Raw genomic sequence first — 12577 nt, forward strand, 5'->3', positions numbered from 1 at the left:
GTGAACAAAGTCTGTAAGTAAATTGCACTTGTCTAAATGAATATAAACAATACGTCATTTGAAAGACGCATATCAAACAAAAGATGAAACATTTTACACAGACATCCCCCAGCGCAATGACGATTTCTAAAAACATGAAAATTAAAAATGTTTTGTCTGCAGTTTTCAGTAAGTTTAAATTTTATTTTTTTTTACACAGGAGAACGTGTAATTTGACATTAAATATAATTTAGATAATCCAAAATTATTTCATCAGGACTCTGTCGAGAAATTGTTCAAAAGTAGGCAAAAATTAATAGTATTAAGTATCAAACATTGAAAGATCAATTTATTAAAATAAGGATATTTTAGATTAAAATATTTGAACAAGGATTTATCATTTTTAACAACATTGCTTTATGTGAGCACCTTAAGAACGCAATCCAATGAAAACATTTTATGATTCTTGTTGTTGTGAATAATTGATACCTGAATGTATTGACTGATTGTTTCTGCTGATTTCTTGATGTTACATCAGTAGAAAATGCTAATTTTGAGGACTTTGTTAATGTGCTGTCCAATGGTACTGAATATATTTATTTCAATTTTGTAATCAAGCCACCAGTTGAAAACCAATTCAGCAAAAGGCACTTTAGAGATGTACCTTCTAGTGACACAGTGTACGAATTTGGTCTGAACTTTCAATAAACACTGTTCTTCTTACCAGAGGACTGTCTTCTTGTTTCCTTGGGTTAGTTACAACATTCTCCCTCTTAAAAGGTATTCTGATTAGAATAGAAGAATCAAATAGCTCTTAGCATAAACAAACAGATTTTTTGGAATACCATTCTATTGCTTTTTTAGGGTGGACACAACAGTTAGAATCTTCATCAAAGACCAGTTCTTCAGGACAGTGTTCATGAAAGCAGAATTTAGGAGGATACACTGGTCAGTGTAGAAACAATCTTCTTTGTTTCAGCATTAATTCCCATCAACAGCAGTTCTTACATTGTCATTATTATTGTCACCATTACCACGAATGCTTTCACAGCTGAAGTGCCTATCTGAATTCCTAGTGGAGTAAGAAAGACAGAATATTATAGAGTCCATGATTTACATGCACAAAATCAGTGGATCTTGCTGGTCTACATTTCAGGTCTTTTACATCAAGTATAAATTCAGCAGCTGGAGATCAGACAGCTGCAATGTGAACATTCAACAATTTAATTCGAAGGGAGAACAGTGCAACATAAAAAGATCGAAAATTAGCGGTCAAGGACAAAATAGTCTGAAAACTTACCGTGACAAAGAATTATGTTTACATTGTAGTGCAAAGTTGCAAAATCATTGCAAGGCGATGGACCAGATAATTATAACACCTTTGACTATCTGTAATGATATACACATGCTTCTAGTTCCCATCAAATTGAAGAATTGTAAATGTATAGCAAGGTGAGTATGGGGGGGAGCTGATTAATTGACCGGTAATATAACACCTTCATCATCTTGAGGGGATACTGGCTTTTCACTTACCTCATTATAAAGAAACCGAATATGGACACTACTGAAGCAGCAATATCAAAGAGAGAGAGGAACAGGGGACAGAGAGAGGAAGGAGTAGGGTATAAGAGGGAGAAAAAGGAGGAATGTACTGCAGGAATGGCATATGGGATTCTCATGATGATTGCCAAATTGTCCATGGAACCAGACAGATGCATGCATGCCAGAGCCAGCACTGTACTGACAGTGTTGGTGGACTCCTCCATCCTTTGATCCAGCTTATAGAATGCCTCTGACAAACCTTTCCACTATTTCTGTTTCTGTCTGTGTAGTTGAAAAAGTTCTTAATGGCCAACGTGGTCTTCTGCCTCGAGCTCAGTAAGTGCTCAATGCCTGGGATGCATTCAAAGTGTCAGAGACCTGGAGTATTTCTTGCTTCACCAGCTGCAGATGCATGTCAGTGCTATGCTCTCAAGATTGTGTTCCTAATTTAAACAGAGTATCCACTGAGATGAAAGTCTCGGAGGTGGTGGTAGAATTAGGTTAAAGCCTTGCTTGCATACCTCCTGAGGGTGACCGGTATTGACCCCTGCTTGGCAGAAGTTCACTGAGTTCCAGTAATTCCTTCATAAGAGAAAAGATGGAATTAGTTGATTAAGGCGAATAAAATTTCAGGCAATTAAGAATGAGACAGCACTGGTTGTAAAGATGCAGTGCAGCACATCGCAAAGAAGCTTACTGGCTTGGTTGGCCATTGTGTTGTCCTAGTGTCGACATTAGTGGATATGTTCTTTCTGGGCAAATTGGGTATTTTCCTTTTGTAGGAAGTGATGAGCCTTGTGTTTGCTACCTGCTGATCTTGGTCCAAAGTGGGTTAATTTTCCCTGCAATAACATAATGGGAGGGATCGAGTACAAGTTGTAAAGTCATAGTCATAGCATGGAAACAGACGTTTCTGTATGTTAGAATGTTAGACCAGTAATTGGTGATTCACTATGTCCCTAGTAAGTGATTGGGAAATACGGAGAACAGGAAGGATTATTAGGATGGGGATGATGAAAGGCATTGAGTGGATATGTTGCATGCAATAATGAGAGTTGTATTCCATGAGCTTTGGTGAAAATTGTGTGCAGTGGCAGTAAGTGCTGTGTGCAGTGAGTGGTGACCCCTATGATGTGAGGTTTTAGAAGGAAGATGGGGGCAGTTATCCTTGTAGACAGTAGAAGATCACACATCTTTGTTTGCATTGTTGCATATCCTTTGTTAACTCGGGCAACAATTTTGGTTTTGGTTAGCTTTGCTGATCTGGCCTCCCTTTGTGGTTTGTGAAGGAACTACAAAGATTCAGTACAAAGATTCTACAAAGGTCCTGCAGCATCTGAAGTGGCAATAAAGCCACCATTTACATATGGTGACAACGCAGTAAACTCCAGAAGATTCCAGCAGTGTCAAGCACCTCCGTATCTCTAACCACATAATTCCCCAAAATAGATAGGCAGCAAAGAGCACAGCTGTGTAATTACTAAAGTGACAAGCAAAAAATTGCATGAGAGAAGTTTCTCTAAGCCATGGGGGATTGAGCATCGTGAATCTCACTCAACAAGACACTTATACTAAAGATGGGAAAATACCACCCTTAGTGATTATATATCTGTAGATTATCTGTAGTTGTGATGGTTTATCTAGTTGCTCATTTCTACCTCATACAACTGATCTGCTCTATGTAGATTCCAGACTGTTACTTGGGCTGATTCTTATAAGCAGTGTTAAAGTTTTGAATCCTGACTGGCTCTTCAATTTTCAATTCTGGCAATGGTTTGGCAGTTTTGTCAAAACAAAATTTGGCTTTCTGTCATTTCACCTTGATTTTGACACTTACGTCGTTACTACTCCTGGCCTCAGTACCCTTTTTGCTACTGGTAAAGTAATTTTGATGCTGTGTGATATCAGTCTTTGTACAGGACTGCTCTCCAGTAGTACTACTTTCAGTAGGTGTGTTTCTCCATTTGAGGACTGCCTTGTATACATCCGTGCAGGAGTTTCTCTTTATGATTATATTGGTAATGTTCATTACCATGTCAGACTTTCCATTTTATTGGGGAATATATGGATATGATTTAGTGTTGAATTTCCCAATGTTTTACAAAATAGCTGAATTCTTCACTTGTGAACTGAAAGTCATTCTTGCTAATCACAAAGCCTGTAAAGCTGTAACAACCAAAGGGTGCTTCTAATGATTCAACAGTCTCCTCAGTAGTTGTTGTGTCAGCTGCTCTCTTTCAGAGTAGTGAGAATAGTAGACTATTATGACAAGACAATCAATTCCTCTGAGAATGAAGAGATTTATTCCCAGCTTTATCCACAGTCTATCTGAGATGTCATGTGTCATCAGTTACTCTTTAGCTTGCTTAGTTTGATAACCATTACAAGCACTGCACTAGTCATCCTTGATTTCATTGCTCATGTTTGGCTAGCAGAGAACTTCTCATTTCCTGAGATGCCATTCAATTCCTTGGTGGCTCGCATAGATACACCATAGTATCTCTCCTAAATCTTAGGATAAGGACTTTATTTTCCTTCGTACAATATGTCTTCCTGGGCCATTAATTAATCTCAGTGTGCTTGATAGAATCTTGTCACTACAGGTGCTTTTAGGATATTCTTTCATCACTACTTCTTGCAATACTTGGAGAGTTACATCTTCTTGGGTAGTTTATTTGAATTGAGAAGGCATATGCCTGTTTGATTCAACGTCTATGTTTGTGCTGTTGAATTCTAGAGAATGTTGAGCTGCTGCTTTACATTGGATATGAAATTTTTTCATATGCTACACCATTGTAGCATTTTCTTTCTTCAAAGGAATACTGCTCTGAGCAACATGTCAGCAACTTAAACCGCTTTCCCTTGCTTGTACATCATATCCGGATCAAAACTCTGCAGCTACAGTAGTATTCTTTGTGGATGCTTTTGAGCGATAGTAATGGCTCAAGGAAAATGCTTTTAACTGGCCTACAGTCAGATTTGGCTGTCACTTTGTCTGTTCCAGGTACTGATAAAAATGTTCAAAAGTAAAGACAATCATTTTTTTTAAAATCTGAAAGTAGCATTGTTTCATTTGGATTAGCATCCTGAATGCAAATGAAACCAATTGTTTGACTGTATCCAAGTTGTTCCAAATCCTATCTCACTGGTGTCACACTGCAGGATTACATCAACATTTGCATCATAGCTGTTTAGCACTTGCGTCACTAGTTGCGTGATTTTACTGAATGCTGCTTTTTGTTCTGCACCTCAATACCACTGCAAGTGCTTGACATGGATTTGGTGTCATGGTTCACACTCTAACAACAAATTGAGCAAGATTGGCTAAAAAGTTGACAAATCCATCAAATAGTTATACTGCTTTTAAATCAGCTTTCACCTTTTCAGGATTCAGGAAATGGACTTTTACTGTCAGTATATTATATGTGTATTTGACACCAGGCACTGTTAATTGCAATGATTTCTTGCTCAGCTTCAGGTTCACACAAAGTGAGTTGGCATTTGTTGTGGTGAGGGGCATGTAGGAATCGTAATGGTAGGATGCACTTAGATCTATTGTGGAACCCGCCATGGTTTATACTGGCCTGGCGGCAAAACAATGGGGCACAACTTAGGCTATTTCCATTCACACAGGCTGCAAAATCTTAGTAAAAGCAAAATACTGTGGGTACTGGAAATCTAAAACAAACTCAGAAAATGCTGGAGAAACTCACCATTACTGTGGAGAAACAGAGTTAACATTTCAAGTCCAGTATGACTCATTTCCAGAACAGTTTTGAAGAGTCATATTTGTTTCTCTCTCTCCAAGATGCTGTCAGACCTCTTGGAAAATGTTAAGTTTCTTGTGCATCTGCGGTGTACTAGTTCTTTCATCCAGGAAAGCACACTCAGACTGCTCCCTTTTAAAAGAATTAAAATCCATGTCAAAAGAAAACTCCATTTTCAGGCTTGGACCCCAGGTAATCTCCACTACGGCTGTTCAATGGTCTTGAACCACTGGTCAAGGTAAAGTGATGATGACTTATGTAGGTACATAAAAAGGCAGAGTCCGGGCTCCATGCCTTACATAGTCCAATGAATCCTAATTGTAAAGCTGAGTTCTGGTTCAGTTCCAATAAACATGTCAGAAATATGACAGGCATTCACCAAAAGTCACTGCTTTTTGGTATCAGAGCTCTGAATTAGCTGGACGACAAGTTTGTGTTGCAAATGATACCAACAATGTAGCTACAATTCCTGCACCGGCTGAGGGCACCATGAAGAAGTTTCCATATCAACATCTTCCCTCGCCTGAGATGTAGTGACCCTCAGGTAAAACCATTCTCTCTAATGAGGAAGCAGCCCTACAATTCCTTGGCATGATGATCATTTAACCTTTACCTTGCCAGATCTACTACAGATTTATTTTCACTGAATGATAATGACTAATCATAGTTGTTTCACCTGTGACCTAGATTTTGCAGTTTGCATTTAAAACTCGGATAGTCGAAGCAGTTTTAAAATAACAGCAAACATTATTACTACTTTGCTAAAAGCAATACACTGCACATGTCTGAAATCTGAAATATATTGACCCTGAATTCATACCAGATTTGAAACATTAACTTTGTTTCTCTCTCCATAGATGCTACCAGACCTGCTGAGTTTCTCCAGTGTTCAGTGTTTATTACTATAGTGCTATTTTATTCACATCAATATATATAGAACTCACTGAGAAATCTAACAGACTGCAGTTATAGTAATGATAAATATTTTACCTGAATTTGTTGCAAAGTTCTTTGTCAAGATGTTCAATGTAGGATAAGCTCCTTGTTTGCAATGATTAGAAAAATCATCAAAGTCAAGTGTCCACACTAAAGCTCCACCAAATTTGTTCTTCTTTATCCAGTCAACCTACAAAAGCAAATGAGGTGTTAACTATCTGTTGTAAGATCAAGTCTACACTCAACTGGGTGACCATTAACAGATTTTGTTGAACTTAACCATATACAAGGAATAGTAAGAGAAAGAATCTCTGATATCCTTTTGACTCTGATTCTTGTTCCATGTGATCTGACATCTCTAGAATATAACTTCTTATGCACATGTTCAGTACTTAGTCCTGAATTTGATGGATAGCATTGACGTCTCTGATGGAATAACAACTGCTTACCCTTGTATTTCTCTGAAACATACATGATCCATTTGCTATACTTGAAAACACATACAATAATTTCTTTACACATCATGAGCTAAAACTTGCATTCACTTTCGAAATGAAGCATTCAATCAAGTTCTCCTTCCTCAAAGTATTAGTCGACAAATTTGCCAGGTTCTCTACTGTTGTCAATTGCCAGTTTATATTCCCTTGATAAATACATATTGGGACACCTGCGGTGCCATTCATTATAAAGTTGGTCTTATTAGCAACTTCTAATAAGGACAATGCTATTTGTTTACCATGCAAGCTTGTTCTTGAAATAGGGCACAAAGCCATCCAATGACTGCCTTTAATGGATCAGTTCATGATGTATATTGCACAAACTCATCAACTGGCCTGAGGACTTCAATTTTGTTCCTGAAAGGTACTTGTCTACCTCAGTATCTTGGAGGAAGAAACGTCAAACATTTCAGCAACTGCTAATTGCTTCATGTTGTCTGTCACCATGAAGATGCTGCTTTCAAGCCAAAAAGACATTTTGTCTATCAGATCAATGAGTAATGTGGTATGTGAATTTCAGTGCTGATGTGATGCTCGATGTATAAGCTGTATGTCTGAAATGAACTGATATATTGTTTTCAATCAGCAAGCTTATCAGCTGTTCACAACTGGAAAGATATTGTTGCCAAAACTTGAAACACAATATTCAGGTATAATTTTTGGATAAGATCTGCTAAATATCCTGTCCTTTGAAGCCTGTATGCAAACAATATAAACTTCTGAACCAAGGCCTACAGATAGTTCCTCATTTGTACTCTGGTTTGAAGACTGCTTGGAAGGTCAACTTTAAATCAGGTACTTTTCTGACAACAGCTTCATTCATGATAGGAAGAACAGCTAATGTGATCATTTCTTTAGCTGATGGCTCTGTATTTTGCTATGTGGTTACCAATAGTTCAGTAATCACTTTTAGTAGTTGGACATTTGCAACTCTTGTTTAAATTATGTTCAAGTTCCATTTGATGCTGGAATTTAAGCTTTTCTAAAACAATCCTCAGCTCTTGAAACAGTTGATTGAGTTTTTTGATATTTACTGAAAGAAGCCACTAATGATTACATAGCTTCCTGATGGGACTCAATTGAAGATCTCAGCTAGCTGTCTTCAGCGAAGAATCTCTTGAATGTTCAATATTGACTTGATCCGGTTTGGAGTTAAGGATCTCCTTTCCTCTGGATAGCTTTTTGTTAGCTTACAATGGTTGGTGTCTATTGATGAAATTAGTAGCACGAGCATATCAATCTTACTTACCCTTTCTAATAAAGGGAAATGACTCCACAAACAGACAGAAGATACTTTGTCATCATGACATATTCAAAAAGATTAGCAAAATCCAAGACCTTGTCATTCAACAGATTATTTTCCTCTGTGGCAGTATTATACTCCTCTACTTTTTGCTGAAAAAGTGAATTAATGGCAGAATTCATTTTATTTGGCTGCTCGCTGTCATTCTTGGTGATACCCTTGCCTGATTCTTCCACGAAAAGTGAATAATCAGAAATATTCTGATTTCTCCTAGGAATTGTGTATATTCAGTGAAGTCTCATTTACTGGATGATGAGTATTTAATATTATAGAATATAAATAAAATTTAATATTATTTCTGCAGAAGCTGGTAAATAAAAACGTTTAAAGTTATACCCGCAGCTCTATTGATAATGAACAAAGCTAGATGGAAATGGCAAACAATCAATCAATCTCTCTTCCATTGCAGTGAAGAACATGGACTTCTGTCCTTATTGTGTCCTGGATCTTGAAATTTGATGATACATGGAAAAAATTGAGGTAGCAATTATGGCATTAAATCTAAAAGAATGGGTATGCTTGTCCCCTATCCAGTTTAAAATTCGTTCTCTTGTCATTAACCATGACATTTATATGCTAGAAATCAGCTTGTGGATCTATCACACTATCAAAACAAATATATCTTGGTCTTTGGTAACATCTACATCTCAGTTGCAGACTGGAGTGGTCTGTTTTTAAACTTTTTGGTGTAGATTGAAATATCCCACTGATGCTTTGGCAAACCACCTAAAAACGGCATTTCCTGTAGCCTTTAATTAAAATGTGTGTTTTGCTTGCAAAGTTCAATCTGTCTGGTGATCTGCATTGCTTTTAGTAATATATTCAACATCCTCACTACAAATCTCATATGGGCTCATCTTTCAAAAATCTCTATTGGCAATTATTTGCAAGGTGGTATATATGAACAATTTATAAAATAATTGAGCCAGTTCCTGGATGTGCTAATTAAGCTATGCCTGGTCTACAATGAAATTTCTTCATAATTAAAACACAATTCAAAAGCCTGAAGATAAGATTCATTGTAGTTTATAGGCTTAGTCTGTTTTGACTCTTAAAGTATGAAGGACAGTTAAGCAGGTACAGATCATTTGATTGCAAGAAGCATCATACCATCATCATTCGTTATTCATGTGTACATTTTCTGTTATGGATTACTTAATACCAATCAGAAGGACAACTTTCTTAGTTTGTGAAATTAAAGTAAATTGCTTGTCCAGCCAAGGACAGTTTCACAGCAAGGGTTAGGGAATGAATTTTTTAACTGAAATACCTTAGGTTCCTGTAGACACTGGTCTGCAGTTCCCTATTGGCTTTTCATTCTAATGTGGCATCTTCCTCTTTGGTGAACTTTATACCAGATGTTGTTTATGTGTTTGTGGGTTTCTTCTAATTTGTTGAGTTTTGTGATGACAAAGGTGTCTTCCGCATAGTGGAGCCAAAGCTTGGGCTGGATCGTGGGAAGGGCTGTTCGTTCTAATCCTGCATAACTGCTTTTGCTAAAAGTCCGAATATTGGTGATCCCATATGTGTCCTATTGATTTGTTTGTAGATCTTGTCATTGAAGGTGAAGTGGGTCGAGAGGCAAAGATCTACAAGCTTGAAGATGCTGTCCTACAGAAAAGCCACACATACACACTGACCAGATACTCAACTAAAGGAGCAATTGTCCCAACACCCACAAATGAAGCTGCATCAGGACATTATTTATACGAGCCACAACACACTGTAGCACCCAGAAACTATGAGCAACTGAGGAAAAACACCTATACAAGGTATTCAGGAACGATAGACTATAAGCACAGTCCGCTGCTTCCAGCACAACAGACCTAAACAAGATGACACAACATGCCCAAAGCCTTGAGCCACCCTAGCATACATCAAAGACATCTTGGAGATGACGACCAGAATATTCTGACCCCCAGGCATCATAGTAGCCAACAAACCTATCATCACACTGAAACAGTTCCTGATGAATTTAAAGGACCCTGTATCAGCAATCAGCAGAACAAACATTATATACAAAATACCTTGCAAGGACTGCAACAAACATTACACTGGACAAATAGGCAGGAAGCCATTCACCAGGATACATGTGCACTAACTTACCACCAAAAGACATGACCAACAATCACTGGTATCTATACACACAGACAAAGAGGGACACCAGGTTGACTGGGACAATACATCCATCCTGGGACAGGCTAAACAAAGACACGCACGGGAATTCTTAGAGGCCTGACATTCAAATTGGAACTCCATTAACATTTGTTGACCCTATTTACCAAACTTTCAGAAACAGAACTGGTAATGATATCACCTACCACAACATACTGAGACAGATAAATAGCAAGCAGGACAGAACACCAAAGCTTCTTTAGAGGCTGACTGATGATGTTACCGATCATGGTGACACAACACCTGAGAACAAATCCACCAGCTCAGTGAGCAAATTTACCTGAAACACCTTCATTTGGAAATTGTTGAAAACAAATAAATATTTATGTTACAGAATGTTTAAACAATATAACTGAAATATTTTCTTTATTGTTTAAAATAGCACAAAAATTAGATAAAGCTGAATAGCTACATTATAATATAAACTGTACTTTGATATTTATACTTTGTTCATTATCATAGCCAAGCCAAACACCATCCTTTACTGCATATGGTACTTTCTGTTCATCAATCCAGTGTTTTTCTGCACCTTTCAGAAAGTCACAGATCTGTTAATGAGAAAAAATTAGACATTGTTAGAGTACCCCAGCATATCCCCAAAATAGTCATTCACTGTAAGTTAGTTGTAGGCTACTCTGTTTATCCAATATAACATACAATGTCACATTTGATCTGATGTCATGACACTTCATGGGAGTCTGGAGTTCATGTGGGGAACTGTCAGAGTAATTGCCTCCTTGGCACCAAACCCTGCACAGCACTGTTCATTCAAGTTTGCTGTTCTGTCTTGTTGGTGGGACAGAATATGCCTAGGAAGGGTTATGAAGGAATCTAGAATAATAACAAAAACATATGATTTTCAAATTGACTCTGTCAGGTTGATGCTTAACTAGCCTTAGCTCCCCTAATTTTAACTGGATTGGATATGCCCTTAGATTATCCTGTGTTTTAGTTAATGTTGGTTTTACTTTCATTATTGTTGCTTATAGTGGTTTTATAAAAGTGGGTTGTTTGCTAAGAGAGTCAAGTCAACCACATAGCTTTAGGTCTGGTGTTTTATACACACCTGGTAAGGATGGCTGATTTTATTCCGCAAGGTATATTAGTTAATCAGTTTTATAATTTTCTATTCTATATTTACTTAACTAACTCAATTCAATTTACAACCAGCTGTGTGAAATTTAAACTCATGTTTATGGATCATTATTTAAATCTGCTGAATCACCGGCTTTTCTTAGCAGTGAAGGTTGCCAAAATATAAGATTCGTTACGTCATTTAGAGTCATAGAGATGTACAGCATGGAAACAGACCCTTTGATCCAACCCGCCCACGCCGACCAGATATCCCAACCCAATCTAGTTCCACTTGCCAGAACCTGGCACATATCCATCCAAACCCTTCCTATTCATATACCCATCTAGATGCCTATTAAATGTTGCAATTGGACCAGCCTCCACCACTTCCTCTGGCAACTCATTTCATACATGCACCACCCTCTGTGTGAAAATACAGCCCCTTAGGTCTCTTTTATATTTTTCCCCTCTCACCCTAAACCTACAGTCTCTAGTTCCCGACCCCAGGGAAATGACTTTCTCTATTTATCCTATCCATGTCCCTCAATTTTGTAAACCTCTATAAGGTCACCCCTCAGCCTCCGATGCTCCAGGGCAAACATCCCCAGCCTGTTCAGCCTCTCCCTATAGCTCAAATCCTCCAACCCTGGCAACATCCTTGTAAATCTTTTCTGAAGCCTTTCAAGTTTCATAACATCTTCCCGATAGGAGGGAGACCAGAACAGAATTGCATGCAATATTTCAACAGTGGCCGAACCAATGTCCTGTACAATGCCCCAACATGACCTCCCAACTCCTGTATTGATGCTCTGACCAATAAATTAGCATACCAAATGCCTTCTTCACTATCCTATCTACCTGCAACTCCACTTTCAAGGAGCTGTTAACCTGCACTCCAAAGTCTCATCGTTCAGCAACACTCCCTAGAACCTTACCATTAAGTGTCTAAGTCCTGCTAAGATTTGCTTTCCCAAAATGCAGCACCTCACATTTATCTGAATTAAACTCAAGCTGCCACTTCTCAGCCCATTGGCCCATCTGGTCCAGATCCTGTTGTAATCTGAGCTAACCCTCTTCGCTGTCCACTACACCTCCAATTTTGGTGTCATCTGCAAACTTACTAACTGCTATTGGGGAATTTGTCTGCAAGTAACAAATAAAACTGGAATTTCCAAAAAATAATCAATACATCTCTTCCTCAATATCTACTGATTCCCTAATTTTCTAAGATGCTTCTCAGCTCATCAATTGTTGAGCGATATACATCAAACATACTGTACTGCTTGCACATTATAATCAGACCC

The 12577-nt window shown here is 37.9% G+C and overlaps 1 protein-coding gene across 7 annotated transcripts in view; it reads right to left on the reverse strand.

The window, feature by feature from the left end:
- Positions 1–311: 311 nt before the first annotated feature.
- Positions 312–12577, reverse strand: part of LOC140467371 (acidic mammalian chitinase-like) — a 38109-nt gene continuing 25843 nt past the window's right edge. For 3 of the 7 annotated variants that reach the window (XM_072563686.1, XM_072563688.1, XM_072563689.1), the window contains 3 exons: positions 10631–10747; positions 6279–6414; positions 312–1051 (listed from right to left, as the gene is read on the reverse strand). In XM_072563686.1, the coding sequence (XP_072419787.1) occupies positions 984–1051; positions 6279–6414; positions 10631–10747 (321 nt within the window). In that variant the 3' untranslated portion in view covers positions 312–983. Of the gene's footprint in view, positions 1052–2042; positions 2104–2167; positions 2364–6278; positions 6415–10630; positions 10748–12577 lie in introns of those variants that run through there. The other 4 variants (XM_072563685.1, XM_072563683.1, XM_072563687.1 and 1 more) reach the window with 4 other exon arrangements.

Source organism: Chiloscyllium punctatum, chromosome 45, assembly GCF_047496795.1.
Source record: "Chiloscyllium punctatum isolate Juve2018m chromosome 45, sChiPun1.3, whole genome shotgun sequence".
Classification (NCBI taxonomy): Eukaryota; Metazoa; Chordata; class Chondrichthyes; order Orectolobiformes; family Hemiscylliidae; genus Chiloscyllium; species Chiloscyllium punctatum.